At 44.8% G+C, this 17,500-nt stretch overlaps 1 protein-coding gene across 1 annotated transcript in view; it reads left to right on the plus strand.

Moving 5' to 3' along the window:
* Positions 1 to 17,500, plus strand: part of LOC120561285 (echinoderm microtubule-associated protein-like 6) — a 48,500-nt gene that overhangs the window by 6,142 nt on the left and 24,858 nt on the right. The window contains exons 3-19 of the mRNA XM_039804339.1: positions 502 to 600; positions 2,406 to 2,474; positions 2,617 to 2,802; positions 3,323 to 3,458; positions 4,854 to 5,055; positions 5,221 to 5,358; positions 5,835 to 6,091; positions 8,234 to 8,443; positions 9,135 to 9,302; positions 9,774 to 9,880; positions 9,984 to 10,084; positions 10,227 to 10,413; positions 10,497 to 10,602; positions 12,167 to 12,260; positions 12,533 to 12,633; positions 13,170 to 13,372; positions 15,037 to 15,148. Of these exons, the coding sequence (XP_039660273.1) occupies positions 502 to 600; positions 2,406 to 2,474; positions 2,617 to 2,802; positions 3,323 to 3,458; positions 4,854 to 5,055; positions 5,221 to 5,358; positions 5,835 to 6,091; positions 8,234 to 8,443; positions 9,135 to 9,302; positions 9,774 to 9,880; positions 9,984 to 10,084; positions 10,227 to 10,413; positions 10,497 to 10,602; positions 12,167 to 12,260; positions 12,533 to 12,633; positions 13,170 to 13,372; positions 15,037 to 15,148 (2,476 nt within the window). The remainder of the gene's footprint in view (positions 1 to 501; positions 601 to 2,405; positions 2,475 to 2,616; positions 2,803 to 3,322; positions 3,459 to 4,853; positions 5,056 to 5,220; positions 5,359 to 5,834; positions 6,092 to 8,233; positions 8,444 to 9,134; positions 9,303 to 9,773; positions 9,881 to 9,983; positions 10,085 to 10,226; positions 10,414 to 10,496; positions 10,603 to 12,166; positions 12,261 to 12,532; positions 12,634 to 13,169; positions 13,373 to 15,036; positions 15,149 to 17,500) is intronic.

Here is a 17,500-nt window from a genome sequence, read left to right on the forward strand (position 1 = left end):
ACTTTTCTTCAGTACCACAGTATTCCAGGGATAGTTGTCTGTACACTCAACTGACTGTTAACTCAAAATATTTAGACTTTTTTTCTCAAAACTTTCAAAGTTTGGACTAGAAAGTAAACAATAGATTAATTGATAATGCAAATAATTGTTGAACATATGAATTCTAATTTTGGGAACACTTGAGGCCCCAGGATGCTGCCTTGAGGAACTCCAATATATCATATCATACTGATTGAATTACGTCACTACGACTGCTATCATCGTCCAATCCTGTGGTCCGAGTGTTGGTGGTTGGTGGAGCTACGTGTTTGTTTACCTCTGGATTAGTAAACAAACTAAATGGATCTTGTTCACCCTAAAACGATGTTGTTCATTTAAGTTCATAAAAAAGAAAAGCCATTGTATTCCTGTATGCACTTCATGTCTGTGTCTTACACTTGATAAATAAAAGTTATAAAAAACATAAAATGGATCTTACTCAACTCTCATGTGTTTTCGTAGCGGCTGGTGTCGGTCGGTCTGGACGCCAAGAACACTCTGTGTGTTTGGGATTGGAGGAGAGGACGAGTCCTCGCCACGGCAACAGGACACTCGGACAGAGTACGGCTCTTCGTTCATTCACGCTGACTCTTCATGTGCAAGCGTTCGGAGCTGAAACACAAGTTACAGCGTTCAACCCTCCCTGAATGCTTTGCTTTATAATCATTTTTAATGTTTTGTTTATGCTTAATATCTTTTAAGTTTTTTCTTTTTAGATCTTATCTTACTTTAGTTTTTTTTTGCTTTCAGTCCAGTTAATGCTTTAAATTTCAGAGCTTCAGAGTTTGAGTTTAACCAAAATCAATCAGAAACTGATTATGAATTCTTTACGGCTGGAATCAACAGCGTCTCCACTGAGTTTTGGTTTTTCCGTCCAGGGGGCACTTGATGGTTTCCTCTGTAGATCAGGATGGACAAAATATCTTGTAAACAAAGTAATAGATTTCAATTCAAACCTGGCTTATTTTTTAGAGGGTAGGATAATAATATAATAATATATATTCTTATTCTCTGCCCAACATCGTCCTCATATTCTTTTGGTTTATTTGTAAAAAGAAAAAATCAGTTTAATTATATCTGTGGACTAGATTATTCATAATGCTCCAACTTTTATTTCCTCTGAAGCACCTGGAAATTATAGGGACTCTGGGAACCCCAGGGGGCGACGGGGGGGCGGGGCCCCCCCCCAAGAGAGAGGCCCCCCGCGCACCCCAAGGAAGGGGGGGGGGGAAAGGGGGGGGGGGCGAAGCCCCCCCCCCCCCAAAAGGGCCCCCCAACCCCCCAAACGGAAGGGACCGCCCCCCAAAACAACCGAAAGAAAGAAAAAAAAAGGAAAAAAGCGAAAGGAAAAAAAGAAAAAAAAAAGAGGAGTCTGGGAACTATAGCATCTCTGGGAACTATAGGGAGTCTGGGCACTCTGGGAACTATAGGGTCTCTGGGAACTATAGGGAGTCTGGGAACTATAGGGAGTCTGGTCCCTATAGGGAGTCTGGGCACTCTGGGAACTATAGGGAGTCTGGGAACTATAGGGAGTCTGGGAACTATAGGGACTCTGGGAACTATAGGGTCTCTGGGAACTATAGGGACTCTGGCAACTCTGGGAACTATAGGGAGTCTGGGAACTATAGGGACTCTAGTGACTCTGGGAACTATAGGGAGTCTGGGAACTATAGCATCTCTGGGAACTATAGGGAGTCTGGGCACTCTGGGAACTATAGGGTCTCTGGGAACTATAGGAAGTCTGGGAACTATAGGAAGTCTGGGAACTATAGGGAGTCTAGTCCGTATAGGGAGTCTGGGCACTCTGGGAACTATAGGAAGTCTGAGAACTATAGGGAGTCTGGTCCCTATAGGGAGTCTGGGCACTCTGGGAACTATAGGGAGTCTGGGAACTATAGGGACTCTGCGAACTATAGGGTCTCTGGGAACTATAGGGACTCTGGCGACTCTGGGAACTTTAGGGAGTCTGGGAACTATAGGGACTCTAGTGACTCTGGGAACTATAGGGAGTCTGGGAACTATAGGGAGTCTGGGAACTATAGGGACTCTAGGAACTATAGGGACTCTGGTGACTCTGGGAACTATAGGGACTCTGGGAACTATAGCAACTCTGGGAACTATAGGGACTCTGGTGACTCTTAAGTACTCTGGGAACTCTAGGAACTGTGACAACTTTGGGGACGCTGGAAACTTTAAGTACTCTGACGACATTATAGGCTTTAGAGACTTTGGGAACTCTAGGAACTCTAGGGAGTCTGGGAACTATAGGGTCTCTGGGAACTATAGGGATTCTGGGAACTTTGGATACTCTGGTTTTGAAATGTGCTCCAGAAATGAAGTTGATTCCTTTCCTTTCTGTTGTGCAGATCTTTGATGTGGCCTGGGATCCTTTTCAGTCCGGCCGTCTGGTCAGCTGTGGAGTCAAACACATCAAGGTGAGACAGGTTTAAATCAAGTTCATCATTTACTACCTGGAGAGTTGTTGTTTCAAGTGCTTGATTCAGATATAAAGTATAAAAATACATTTGCTTCACGAGATGTCTGATATGACACAAAAACAATGAATTGTGTCCGTAGTTCTGGACTCTGTGTGGGAACGCTCTGACTCCGAAGCGAGGGATCTTTGGGAAGACGGGCGACCTCCAGACCATCCTGTGTGTTTCTGCAGCCAAGGACGAGCTGACGTACTCCGGAGCTCTGAACGGAGACGTGTATGTGTGGAGAGGAATCACTCTGATCAGGACTGTACAGGCTGCACATGGGGTACACACGGTTCCTTTTTCTGGACTAAACTGCTATTTCATATATATTTGTTTCTGTATTTATAGTTTATTTCATATTAATGTCCAATATGTTTATTTATGTATGCACCAAACAGCAAGGCAAATCCCATGTAAGTTGACTGTGGCAATAAACCCTTTTCTGATTCTGATTGTTTGATTTTGATCAACAACAGAAAGAGTCAATCTGCAATGAAAACATATTTTTAAATTAATTAAGCCCTGTTAAAAGACATAACACATAATACATGAATAAATTGTCATTAAGAAGGAATATACACAATAAAAAAAAATCTGAAGGTCAAATAAAGTCTCAGAATAAAGTTATAAGAAATAAATTCAGAAATGCACGAAACCAAAAGTGGATCCCAGGTGTTTTTCTGTTGCTAATGTCACATTGTGAGTTTCAGATTAGAGATCCTGAATGTAGTTTCCGACTTGGCGGGCGGCGAGAGCAGCAGGACCGATTAGACATTGTTGTTTGTTTGTGATGTGTTTTTCAGGCCGGGATCTTCAGCATGCACGCCTGCGAGGAAGGATTCGCCACAGGAGGACGAGACGGCTGCATCAGACTGTGGGACGTCGACTTTAAACCCATCACCAAGATCGACCTGCGAGAGGCCGAGACGGGATACAAAGGTCAGAATTAAACAATCTGTTATTATTGTTGTGGCTTTTTGATTCAGTAAATTATTAGCTTTGTTGAATTGCTGGCAAGCCAGTGAGGGATCACATTCTTGCCGCTACACTTGCAACTCTAGCTTCCAGCCCTGTCAAGTAGAGCTGCCAAATTAATCAAACAGTTGTGAACTATTAAAGGTCCCATGACATGGTGCTCTTTGGATGCATTTATATAGACCTTAGTGGTCCCATAATACTGTATCTGAAGTCTCTTTTATATAGGCCTTAGTGGTCCCCTAATACTGTATCTGAAGTCTCTTTTATATAGACCTTAGTGGTCCCCTAATACTGTATCTGAAGTCTCTTTTATATAGGCCATAGTGGTCCCCTAATACTGTATCCGAAGTCTCTTTTATATAGACCTTAGTGGTCCCCTAATACTGTATCTGAAGTCTCTTTTATATAGACCTTAGTGGTCCCCTAATACTGTATCTGAAGTCTCTTTTATATAGACCTTAGTGGTCCCCTAATACTGTATCTGAAGTCTCTTTTATATAGACCTTAGGGGTCCCCTAATACTGTATCTGAAGTCTCTTTTATATAGACCTTAGTGGTCCCCTAATACTGTATCTGAAGTCTCTTTTATATAGACCTTAGTGGTCCCCTAATACTGTATCTGAAGTCTCTTTTATATAGACCTTAGTGGTCCCCTAATACTGTATCTGAAGTCTCTTTTATATAGACCTTAGTGGTCCCCTAATACTGTATCTGAAGTCTCTTTTATATAGACCTTAGTGGTCCTCTAATACTGTATCTGAAGTCTCTTTCCCGAAATTCAGCCTTGGTGCAGAATTACAGCCACTAGAGCCAGTCCCACAATGAGCTTTCCTTAGGATGTGCCATTTCTGTGTCTGTAGCTATTGAGGACAAGATGGGGGGGCCTTGACCAACTGCCACTTTGCTCGTTTGAAAGCCATGATGTCTCTCTCTCATGGGTGGGCCAAATTCTCTGGGCGGGCAAAGCAGAGAAAGGGGAGGTAACCTTTCTCCTTATGACCTCATAAGGAGAAGATTCCTAATTGGCCCATCTGACCTTTCATTTTCTCAAAGGCAGAGCAGGATACCCAGGGCTCGGTTTACACCTATCACCATTTCTAGCCACTGGGGGACCATAGGCAGGCTTGGGGAACTCATATTAATGTTAAAAAACCTCATAAAGTGACATTTTCATGCCATGGGACCTTTAAATAAAAAAATATACATAAAATATACATATAAGAAGAGACTAAAATCTGTTGGGTAATTCATTATCTTCTACACAACCAAACCACAACAAACACATGTGAAGCTAGACGTTTCCTCTCTGACTGTTGATCCAGTGTGCGTCCATTCAGTTTGTGTTTTCTGTTTCAGGCGTGTCGATCCGCAGTGTTTGCTGGAAAGCAGACCGGATCCTGGCAGGGACACAGGACAGTGAGATCTTCGAGGTGATGGTGCGGGACCGGGACAAACCGGTTCTGCTGATGCAGGGACACAGTGAGGGGGAGCTGTGGGCGCTCGACCTGCACCCCAAACAGCCGGTCGCAGTCACCGGGAGCGACGACCGCTCCGTCAGGTCAGTCCAAGACACGCTTACTGCTAAGATTAATTCTTTACTAAATTAATTAATTAATTAAAAAAACGTCCAAGAAACGACTGTACTAGGCTTTACATGGTATTTTTTGATGCTTTCACAATCTGAAAATATGTCTGCCTGCCTGCCTGCCTGTCTGTCTCTCAGGCTGTGGAGTCTCCCTGACCACACTCTGCTGGCTCGCTGTAACATGGAGGAGTCCGTCCGCAGTGTTTCCTTCAACAACGACGGCTCTCAACTTGCTCTGGGCATGAAGGACGGATCCTTCACTGTGCTGCGTGTCAGGTGACCTCACTTATACCGAACCAAACAATAGTGCTGAGTGTCTGAGTGTCTGATGGAACAACAATCTGTGAAACTGGTCCAGTATTAAACCAGAACCACGCTGTAATGTAACCCTACAGGACTAATGTTCAGCAGCAGTTAGAGTCCACTAAAAGTTCTGTTGTTGCCGCTGACAGACTCAGATTATTACACACACATTATGGGATGGATCCCTACAGAGATAGACCTTTTAGTTAAAGATTAAGGTCCTTTTAGTTTAACATGAAACAGCCCACTCTGTAAAGGTCTAAGTCTTTTCAAAAAATGGAAAGATAACTAAAAGCCATACACTCTACTCTGGTTTCCTGGGTCTTTACTTCAAGGGTCTAATGTTAGATATCTGCTAAACTAACCTGTACACAGAGCAGAATAGCCCCTATAGCATTGAAAAATGTGAACAAACTTGAGGAACTTGAGGTAACAAGGTTTTTCTCCAGGGACATGACGGAGGTGGTGCATATCAAGGACAGGAAGGAGGTAATCCACGAGCTGAAGTTTTCCCCGGATGGTTCCTTCCTGGCGGTGGGGTCAAACGACGGGCTAGTGGACGTCTACGCTGTCGGCCAGCGCTACAAGAAGGTGGGCGAGTGCAGCCGCTCGGCGTCCTTCATCACCCACCTGGACTGGTCGGTGGACAGCCGCTTCCTGCAGACCAACGACGGCGTCGGAGAGCGCCTCTTCTACAGGATGCCAGGTACCAAATCACTCAGAGGCGTGTAACGGCAGCTGGGCGTCCCAAGTTTCTTTAAAAGCCAATAATAATTGTGATGGCGTTCATAAGCGATGTGAAAAAAAGGACTAACTCTGAGAATCCTGGAGGGACCCTGTATAAGGCTACATTTCCACTGCCAGTTTGGGTTTAAAAAGGAATATCTTCTGCTACTTTTCCCCCTTGTCCTTGTCCTTTTCCCTTTGCCTTTTGCCTTTTGCCCTGTGTCCTATGTCCTGTGTCCTGTGTCCTGTGTCCTTTGTCCTGTGTCCTTTGTCCTGTGTCCTTTGTCCTTTGCACTTTGCACTTTGCCATTGGCCTGTGTCCTTTGCCCTGTGTCCTTTGCCCTGTGTCCTGTGTCCTGTGTCCTGACTCCTGTGTCCTAACTCCTGTGTCCTGACTCCTGACTCCTGTGTCCTGTGTCCTTTGCCCTTTGCCCTGTGTCCTGTGTCCTGTGTCCTGTTGTTGAAGGTAGATGCGGAGAGTAGCCTTGAGCAGGTATTAACACTCAAGGTGAGGCAAAGGTGATGTGAAAAAAATGATGGGCTTTATTATCAATGACCCAAGTAAGGTCCATAAGAAAAAATGACAATAGAAAGAATTAACAAAATTAAGGAAAGTAACCAAAAAGCACTTTCAAAAAAAGATAAAATTCAAATTGACTTAAGTCAAAACAATCAAAAGTATAAATACACCACTATTCGCTATAGTAGACCTTAAATCAGGTTTAACGTGGAGATCCTCCAGCAGACTTACGTCCTACTACCTTCACGTATACTCCAGCTCTCCTTTCCTGAGCAAACACATGGCCACCCTATATAGCCTGACGCCACCCCTCAAATTGGAACATACCAACCTGTAAAACTCAGGGGTGGCTCAGGTGAGTAGGCCGTAATGGCTTCATACAGCACACATAAATATACAACAATCTAAATAGATACAACATATAATTTATACAATAGGTATTACCATTAACCACAGCCACAAGGTATCTTGTTGGCTGTAAAATATAATACACCACAAGTCATGTTTGTGACAATCTATAGCTTTTAAACAAACTATGATAAATGCATTTAGCTAAGCCTATCAAATAGTAAATCACCGCAGCAATAGATGTTAAAAATTTGTGCACAAAACTACGGGATTAATACAGGGAATTCGATAAATGACAGACAATATAAAACCAGTATAAATAACCGGACATAGACAGTCAAACAAACATGTACAAGCAACATTCTTCACTCAGTCTTTGAGATTAAAACAGGTAGCGCATCGCTACCGTGACGGCAGCCTGTGTCACACCTGTGTCCTGTGTCCTGTGTCCTGTGTCCTTTACCCTGTGTCCTGTGTCCTGTGTCCTGTGTCCTGTGTCCTGTGTCCTTTGCCCTGTATCCTGTGTCCTGTGTCCTTTGCCCTGTATCCTGTATCCTGTATCCTGTGTCCTGTGTCCTGTGTCCTGTGTCCTGTGTCCTGTGTCCTGACTCCCGTGTCCCGTGTCCTGTGTCCTGTGTCCTGTGTCCTGTGTCCTGACTCCTGACTCCCGTGTTCCGTGTCCCGTGTCCTGTGTCCTGTGTCCTGACTCCTGACTCCTGACTCCTGACTCCTGTGTCTTGTGTCTTGACTCCTGTGTCCTAACTCCTGTGTCCTGTGTCCTGTGTCTTGTGTCCTGTGTCTTGTGTCTTGTGTCTTGTGTCCTGACTCCTGACTCCTGTGTCCTGTGTCCTGTGTCCTTTGCCCTGTATCCTGTGTCCTGTGTCCTGTGTCCTGTGTCCTGTGTCCTGTGTCCCGACTCCTGTATCCTGTTTCCTGTTTCCTGTGTCCTGTGTCCTGTCTCCTGACTCCTGACTCCTGACTCCTGTATCCTGTGTCCTGACTCCTGACTCCTGACTCCCGTGTCCCGTGTCCCGTGTCCCGTGTCCCGTGTCCTGACTCCTGTGTCCTGACTCCTGTGTCTTGTGTCTTGTGTCCTGTGTCCTGTGTCCTGACTCCTGTGTCCTGTGTCTTGTGTCTTGTGTCCTGTTTCCTGTTTCCTGTTTCCTGTGTCCTGTGTCCTGTGTCCTGTGTCCTGTGTCCTGTGTCCTGTGTCTTGTGTCCTGACTCCTGTGTCCTGTTTCCTGTGTCCTGCAGCGGGGAAGCTGGTTCCTAAAGAGGAGGCGAAGGGGATCCATTGGATGACGTGGACCGGCGTCATCGGCTCGGAGGTGAACGGCATCTGGCCAAAATACTCCAACGCCACCAACGTGAACTCTGTGGACGCCAACTACAGCAGCGCGGCGCTGGTGACCGGGGACGACCTCGGCCTCGTCAAACTCTTCCGCTTCCCTTGCCTCAAGAAAGGTCAGTCTGCAATCTCTCAGGGAACCGCCAAACCTTCACTTCATTTCAGTTAGAGGAACCCGGGTCGGAAGTCTATTATAAGTCTATTATTGTCCTGTACAAATAGTTAGTTACAAGTCTCTTATGGCTAGACCCTCCTCCACAGCGCTGCGGAGGAAGGTCTGGCTAGCATTCCAGGATGGGAGAAAAATGTGCTCTGGTTTATTGGCATTTCTTTATACCAATCACAACAGCAATGTTGGAGCCTATAGCATTCACGTTTTGATTCGGCATACATAATTTTCCCTCAGTTTGTGGAAGACATAGGTGTGCATATTTGTTCATATTTGTTTTATAAAAAAGCAGTTTCCCCATATATTTTGTGTCTCTTTGTATTTTGTCTATTTTTCACATCATTTTGAACCATTACTATCACCATATCAGTGTCTAAAATATTGGAAAAGCTAGAGCAGTCAGATATCTATCCAAAATCTGCATTGTCATTCAAACTGGTTTCGGTACTCAACCCGATTCACAATGTTAAATGCTTGTCAAATGTTGTCAGCTGAAGCCAAACAGATTGGATAAGGGTTTCTAAAGGATTCAGATTTGATCAAATGTTCACTGTAGCAGAGTTGTTTCTCGCAGCTGTCGGACCAAACTGCGTCTTGTTTTTACTCTGTAAACTCTCTGCGTCTTCTTCCTCCAACAGGAGCCAAGTTCAAGAAGTACATCGGCCACTCTGCCCATGTGACCAACGTCCGCTGGTCCAACGACCTGCAGTGGGTCGTCAGCACTGGTGGCGCCGACCACGCTGTCTTCCAGTGGCGCTTCCTGCCCGAGGGTGTCATGAACGGCGTCCTGGAGCCCCTCCTCCAAGGTAACGCCGAGGGTTACTACTTCTGGCTGCAATTATAACGATTATCTTCACGGTGGATTAATATGTGGATTATCTTCTGGATGAATGGATGAGTAGTTCTGTCTCTAAAATGTGGATCAGTGTCCCGAAGCCCAAGATGACGTCCTCAAATGTCTTGTTTTGTCCACAACTCAAACATATTCAGTTTCCTGTCCCAGAGGAGAGAAGAAACTAGAACAATATTCACATTTAACACGCTGATATTGCACTAGTTTACCTGTTTTATCATAAAAAAATCAAATCAAACTGATTAATTGATTATCAGAATAGTTGAAAATGTATTTAATAGTTGACAAAAATGTCAGAAAAATGGAAACTATTAAACAATGTGTCACTTTTATGCAGATATATTTCCTCAGTTTTGTGATTTTAGATAAAGATTTTCAGTCAAATTGAAAGTAGTATTAACGAGATGTTTCCCTGTTGTTTCAGAGGGTTACGCCGACTCCAACAGCGGCGAGTCGGACTCAGATGTGTCGGACGTCCCGGAGCTCGACTCGGACATCGAACAGGAAGCTCAGACCAGCTACGAACGTCAGGTCTGTCTGTCTGTCTGCCTGTCTGTCTGCCTGCCTATCTGCCTGCCTGCCTACCTGCCTGCCTGCCTGTCTTTCTGACTGTCCTGTCTCTCTCTCTCTGCAGGTGTACAAGGAGGACCTTCCTCAGCTCAGGAAGAAGCTGATTGGTTCCCTGAAGCGTCAGAAAGCTCCAGAGGAGGGGCTTCGTCTGCAGTTTGTTCACGGGTAAAAACAGACACCAATCTTTCTCCAAAACTATCGGAGCTAAAAACAAAGCAGCAACATCCTCCGTACTCCTGCTGCAGGACTCTTTTTTTCTGTATGAAGTGACCTTTATTGTGGCGGTTATGCTTCCTGTTTCCTGCAGGTACCGGGGCTTTGACTGCCGTAACAACCTGTTCTACAGTCAGAGCGGCGAGGTGGTGTACCACGTGGCGGCCGTGGCCGTCGTCTACAGCCGCCTGCAGCACAGTCAGAGGTTTTATCTCGGCCACGACGACGACATCCTCAGCCTCACCGTGCACCCGCTCAAAGACTACGTGGCCTCCGCTCAGGTACGCCCCCCGGCCAATCAGAGCGCAGCGTGTTGGCATCAGACTGCGTGAGAGTGACTCTAATTGGCTGTCTGTGTGTTAAGGTTGGCAGAGACCCGGCCGTCCACGTCTGGGACGTCCAGACTCTGAAGTGTCTGTCGCTGCTGAAGGGACACCACAGCAGAGGGGTGTGTGCTCTGGAGTTCACAGGTACGTTGCCATGGTAATCCAAATCCAAATCAGTATTCGAATATCTCATTTTATTTTTAAACATCTCTGCCGTCTGTCAGCTAGGGGTGGGAATCACCAGAGGCCTCAAAATACGATACCATCACGATACTTATGTCACGATACGATATTATTGCGATTTTGAACATATTGCAATATTCTGCGATATATGGCAATTTATTCCAATTTATTACCTTTTTTCCAGTTTCAAATGATGTCCCCAAAAAGAAACTTTGTCAACATCTGTTTTACCTAAAAAGATACATTTCTGTTTGTTCATCTCACTTCAATTGTATTGTTGCAAAATGGGATTGTCCAGCGGACAAACTGACCAACACATATATAATAATAGATCAATCATTGGCTTTGTGTATTGATACAGTATTGTCACGGAAAGTATGGCGATACTATGCCGTATCGATTTTTCCCACACCTCTACTGTCAGCAGTAGCAGAGTGCACAGCAGCTGACAGAAAGAAGTTACAGTTACTAAACTTAAAGGGTAACTTTGTTTGTGTGTCTAAGTGTCTGATGGGAACAACAATCTTTGAAATGTGTCCAGTATCAAGCGAGAACTCTGTAACCGGCAGCCGTGAACCGGGCTGCAATGTAACCCTACAGGACTAATGTTCAGCATCAGTTAGAGTCCACTAAAAGTTCTGTTTTTGCCGCTGACAGACTCAGATTATTATTCTAAGTGTCTGACAACATTATGGGATGGATCCCTACAGAGATAGACCTTTTAGTTAAAGAGTAAGATCCTTTTAGTTTAACATGAAACAGCCCCGAAATCACCATCACCAAACTCCACCAGACTCCATGTAAATAATCAGGACTTTTAGCGTGTATAGAGCCAGCATATCTCCACCAGACTCCATGTAAATAATCAGGACTTTTAGCGTGTATAGAGCCAGCATATCTCCACCAGACTCCATGTAAATAATCAGGACTTTTAGTCTGTATAGAGCCAGCATATCTCCACCAGACTCCATGTAAATTATCAGGACTTTTAGCGTGTATAGAGCCAGCATATCTCCACATGTAAATGGGTGAATTAAGGGTTTATTTCAACCAAACCAGAGTGGTGATGGTTGGAACAGTGGAAAGACGAACCAAGACCAAAACATGGGAAAATGGGGTCAAGGTTGAAAAAAAACAAAGTTACCTTTTAAGTTAAAGTAAGGTAAACTAAAATTGTTTCCATGTTGGCTTCATGGGAAGAAATCAACAGAAGAATTCCTTGCTTACCCAACTGCAGAAGTCTGTAGACTGATCAACGCGGCTGATGTACCGCCTCTATACCGCAAACCATCATCTGTAAACTATAATTTACCTTTTATGAACAGTTAGCACCATTTTTCATCCCTGAATCAGCGTGTGTTGACAGATTCAGTTTATAAAGAAGTGAGAGTCACATTAAGAAGATTTTTTGTGTGTGAGGTTTTTTAAATGCAGCTTCTAATGTGAAAGTCTCTTTATCTCATCTTTTTTATCTTGTCTCTCTTGTATATCTTGCATCTTGTATTTCATTCTCTTTCTGTCTCAGCGGACGGAAAGAGTTTGATCTCCGTGGGAATCGATGAATTTCACTCCATTGTCATCTGGGACTGGAAGAAAGGAGAGAGGCTGGCCAAGGCCAGGTACACCTGTTTACCCTTTTACCTTTTTACGCATTAACCTGTTTATCTGTTCACCTTTCCAACCTTTTCATCTTCCTGTTGGAAGACAGATAGAGCTGTGTATCATCTGCGTAAGAGTGAAATATTGGAGCTGAGAGAGACAGACAGTCAGCAAGTCACAGTTTTGAGAGACGGACTAACATGTTGTTTTGAGTCTGAACATGAGATTTCTCGTTGATAATAATAAAATCTGAAACTATGAGCAGACTTTAAGCTGGTTTCTGTTCCTTTAGGGGTCATAAAGAGAAAACGTTTGTGGTGAAGAGCAACCCCTTCAGGATGGACAAACTGGTGACTGTCGGCATCAAACACATAAAGTTCTGGCAACATTCAGGTAAACTTGGTTTCCTCTTCCTCACTTCCTGTTTCCTCACTTCCTGTTGACCTGAAGCACTTGTTCATACTCCGGTTAGTGCTGTGGATGAAGAGGAAGTTCAGAAGTTATCAGTTAAACAACAAGAAGATTCTACTGATTGGTCAACTAAATGTCTTATAGCTACTTTTCTTATAATTTATCTGTTTATATATATTCCTTTTCTATAACGTAACCCTTACCTGTTACCCCTAGGGATCAATAAAGTATTCCTAATTTCAAAAGTGTAAAGAAAAGGTGTCAGAAAAAGTGTAAAAACAATGCTTCAAAAGCGTAAAAATTAACAGCGAAAAAATGCATTAAGAAATTCCAAAAGCAGCAAAAAAAATTGCAAATTACACAGACACACAGAATATATTTAGAAAAATAATTGTAAAAACATTCTGGTGAAGAGAATTTATTTAAAAAATCAGCGGAATAAACAATACATACAAATCAAATGTTGTTCCCCTCTTCTATTGTTTTTGGATGAGTGATGGTCCGCTGTGGTCCTGCAGGTGGCGGTCTGACGTTCAAACGGGGGATTTTCGGGAACCTGGGGAAACAGGAGACGATGATGTCGGCGTGTTACGGCAGGTCAGAGGACCTGGTGTTCTCCGGAGCGACTAACGGAGACGTTTACATCTGGAGAGACACCACGCTCATCAAGACCGTCAAAGCCCACGACGGCCCTGTGTTCGCCATGTGCTCCCTGGACAAGGTAATGTTGTTGTGAATTATAGATCCGACGCCAAGGCCAGATTAATGGCTCAGACCCAAACGTCCTTTTCAAATAGCGTTAGCACTGCTACAACACACACAAGTTCACCATAATCTACAAAAGAACTACTTACCTGGTTTAGAAGAAGTCTCCCAGCTAATCCTGCCTTGTAACTGACTGAAGTTGGAGAAACAGCCTTTCTTTTACTGTCTATGGAGCTACCTGACATGATCTACATCTGAGCTACTGAGCATGTGCGAGTGCAATCAAAGATAGTACAGAAGAAGAAGAAGAAAAGAGGTCTCACTCTGTAGCTAAAACAGAAACCAGGTGAAAAGAGGATCTGCAGCAGTGAGAGAGAGCTGTGCAGTACAACAAAACATGGTGTTTTTTGATAATTAAACCATGTAAACCTATTCTGGTACAACCTTAAAATACAGTTATGAACTAGAAAATGAGCATAATATGGACGCTTTAATGTGCTTGAAAAGAGTTCAACACACATAAAACCCGAGTAAGTTCTGGACAGCTTACTGAAGATTTCTTTGTCTGGTGTCACCTTATATCTGCCAAAAGAGACTTTCTCCCAATAACAGTTTTCAGGACATGCTTCTTAAAAATCCAATTGGATACTTTTGAGTCTAAGGACCTCCTTCTTAGGGAAGTCCCTTGTTGATGTCATATTGCTGACTCCGCTCTCTTTTAGCTGACTTTGCATCTCCCTGGCCAACTGCTTGAGGCTTTGGCCATGTGCCAGCCTCTGACTCTGTAGCTGGCAACTGCATATACAGTGATGTGACTTTGGGGAGGAGAACCTAGGACTCCTCTCTGACAGACACAAGACGTCACCTGTCTATACCTCAAAGGCACACATCATATGCTTGCCCTTAATTTAATTCTAAACCAGATTTTATCACATTTTGACACAACAGTAACAGCTGCAACACCTGGAACAGCTGGAACAATCTGTGACAACAATCATTTTGCATGAAAAATTACTTTAACAATTAACCAATTTTTAAAGTAGTTGGAGATTTATTTCTCTGACGATTGACTAATCGTTGCAACTCTGTTTAAAAGTAGCTGTTTCTCCTTTTCTTTTGGCCGAGCATCTCTACCGCAGCCCTGCAAACTGTCGGCTGCTTGGTTTGTGTCCAGTAACCATAGCAACGCACAGAGCTGACCGTAAGCTGTAAACTGTCACAAACTGCCGTACAAACCCTGATTGAGACGCAGATTCTGAATGCACTGTAAACTTGTCCAAAGAATGCTTCTAAAACCTGAATAATACTGAAATATCACACACGTCTTCATCTGAAAATTATGCATCCAAAAAATGATTTATTCTGAATATCCAAACTGAATATGCTGTTTACATGACTTGTACACATTCAAAAGAACATCTCTGTACTTACAGGTGCACTTTTTAATGTCCCCTTTACAATACAGTATTGTTTTTTACGAGTTCAAAACTGTACCTTTTGGCTAATTTAAGGGTATAAAATGAAAGAGAAGGGTACACAATTGTCTCCTGGGACAAGCATTTGTACCCTTTTAGGTGCACAACGGTACTTCTGTTTCTGAGTGTGTATCACATTCAGAGTATTGTCGTATTCAGAGTAGTGGGTGCGTGGGAAGGTGCTGAGTGCTGCTTGTGTGTGCAGGGCTTTGTGACGGGGGGGAAGGACGGCATTGTGGAGCTCTGGGACGACATGTTCGAGAGATGTCTGAAGACGTACGCCATCAAGAGAGCAGCGCTGTCTCCATCCTCTAAAGGTCTCGCCCTCCTTTCTTACTGATTACTCTTCGTGAGAGCAGGAGACGTAGAAGTACTAACTGTGTAACCCTAACCCAACTACTTGGTGCACATCCCAATATCACGGAAGTGTGAGAGAGAAAACAACATGGTATACCACAGGTATATAGATAATATCATTAGTAACAGCTGGTTGAGCTACCGTTACTCTGCTGTTGGACATGTCCTGCAGAGAGGACAACATGGTATACCACAGGTATATAGATAATATCATTAGTAACAGCTGGTTGAGCTATCGTTACTCTGCTGTTGGACATGTCCTGCAGAGAGAGACATCATGGTATACCACAGGTATATAGATAATATCATTAGTAACAGCTGGTTGAGCTACCGTTACTCTGCTGTTGGACATGTCCTGCAGAGAGGACAACATGGTATACCACAGGTATATAGATAATATCATTAGTAACAGCTGGTTGAGCTACCGTTACTCTGCTGTGGGACATCATGGCCTACAGTAAAGAGTGGGACATCCGGCCTATCCCATAAATGAAACCTCCACGATATATACTGTATATGTCTGTCTGAAGTCTGTCTCTCTGTCTTTCTGTCTCTTTGTCTTTGTGTCTCTGTGTCTCCCTCTGTCTCTCTGTCTCTCTGTGTCTCTGTCTATGTCTCTGACTCTATGTCTGTGTCTCTGTGTCTCTGACTCTGTGTCTCTGTGTCTCTGTGGCTCTGTGGCTCTGTGGCTCTGTGTCTTTGCCTCTGTGTCTCTGACTCTGTCCCTGTGTCTCTGTGTCTCTATGTCTGTGTCTCTGTGTCTCTGACTCTGTGTCTCTATGTCTGTGTCTCTGTGCCTCTGTGTCTCTGACTCTGTCTCTCTGACTCTGTGTCTCTGTGCCTCTGTGTCTCTGCCTCTGTGTCTCTGACTCTGTGTCTCTGTGCCTCTGTGTCTCTGCCTCTGTGTCTCTGTGTCTCTGTGCCTCTGTGTCTCTGACTCTGTGTCTCTGTGCCTCTGTGCCTCTGTGTCTCTGACTCTGTGTCTCTGTGCCTCTGTGTCTCTGACTCTGTGTCTCTGTGCCTCTGTGCCTCTGTGCCTCTGTGCCTCTGTGTCTCTGACTCTGTGTCTCTGTGCCTCTGTGTATCTGCCTCTGACTCTGTGCCTCTGTGTCTCTGTGCCTCTGTGTCTCTGACTCTGTGTCTCTGACTCTGTGCCTCTGTGCCTCTTTGTCTCTGTGTATTTATGTGTCTGTGCCTCTGTGTCTCTGTGCCTCTGTGCCTCTGTGTCTCTGACTCTGTGTCTCTGTGCCTCTGTGTCTCTGCCTCTGTGTCTCTGTGCCTCTGTGTCTCTGTGCCTCTGTGTCTCTGACTCTGTGTCTCTGTGCCTCTGTGTCTCTGCCTCTGTGTCTCTGACTCTGTGTCTCTGTGTCTCTGTGCCTCTGTGTCTCTGACTCTGTGTCTCTGACTCTGTGTCTCTGCCTCTGTGCCTCTGTGTCTCTGACTCTGTGTCTCTGTGTCTCTGTGCCTCTGTGTCTCTGACTCTGTGTCTCTGACTCTGTGTCTGTGCCTCTGTGCCTCTTTGTCTCTGACTCTGTGCCTCTGTGTCTCTGACTCTGTGTCTCTGCCTCTGTGCCTCTGTGTCTCTGACTCTGTGTCTCTGCCTCTGTGCCTCTGTGCCTCTGTGTCTCTGACTCTGTGCCTCTGTGTCTCTGACTCTGTGTCTCTGACTCTGTCTCTGACTCTGTGCCTCTGCCTCGGTGTCTCTGTGTCTCTGTGCCTCTGTGTCTCTGCCTCTGTTTCTCTTCGTCTCTGTATGTCTGACTCTGTGCCTCTGTGCCTCTGTGCCTCTTTGTCTCTGTGTATTTATGTGTCTGTGCCTCTGTGTCTCTGACTCTGTGCCTCTGTGCCTCTGTGTCTCTGCCTCTGTGCCTCTGTGTCTCTGACTCTGTGTCTCTGACTCTGTGTCTCTGTGCCTCTGTGTCTCTGACTCTGTGTCTCTGACTCTGTGCCTCTGTGCCTCTGCCTCGGTGTCTCTGTGTCTCTGTGCCTCTGTGTCTCTGCCTCTGTGTCTCTTCGTCTCTGTATGTCTGACTCTGTGCCTCTGTGCCTCTTTGTCTCTGTGTATTTATGTGTCTGTGCCTCTGTGTCTCTGACTCTGTGTCTCTGACTCTGTGTCTCTGACTCTGTGCCTCTGTGCCTCTGTGTCTCTGACTCTGTGCCTCTTTGTCTCTGTGTGTCTGTGTCTCTGTGTGTCTGTGTCTCTGTGCCTCTGTGTCTCTGACTCTGTGTCTCTGCCTCTTTGCCTCTGACTCTGTGTCTCTGCCTCTGTGCCTCTGACTCTGTGTCTCTGCCTCTGTGCCTCTGACTCTGTG

Source organism: Perca fluviatilis, chromosome 1 (genome assembly GCF_010015445.1).
Source record: "Perca fluviatilis chromosome 1, GENO_Pfluv_1.0, whole genome shotgun sequence".
Classification (NCBI taxonomy): Eukaryota; Metazoa; Chordata; class Actinopteri; order Perciformes; family Percidae; genus Perca; species Perca fluviatilis.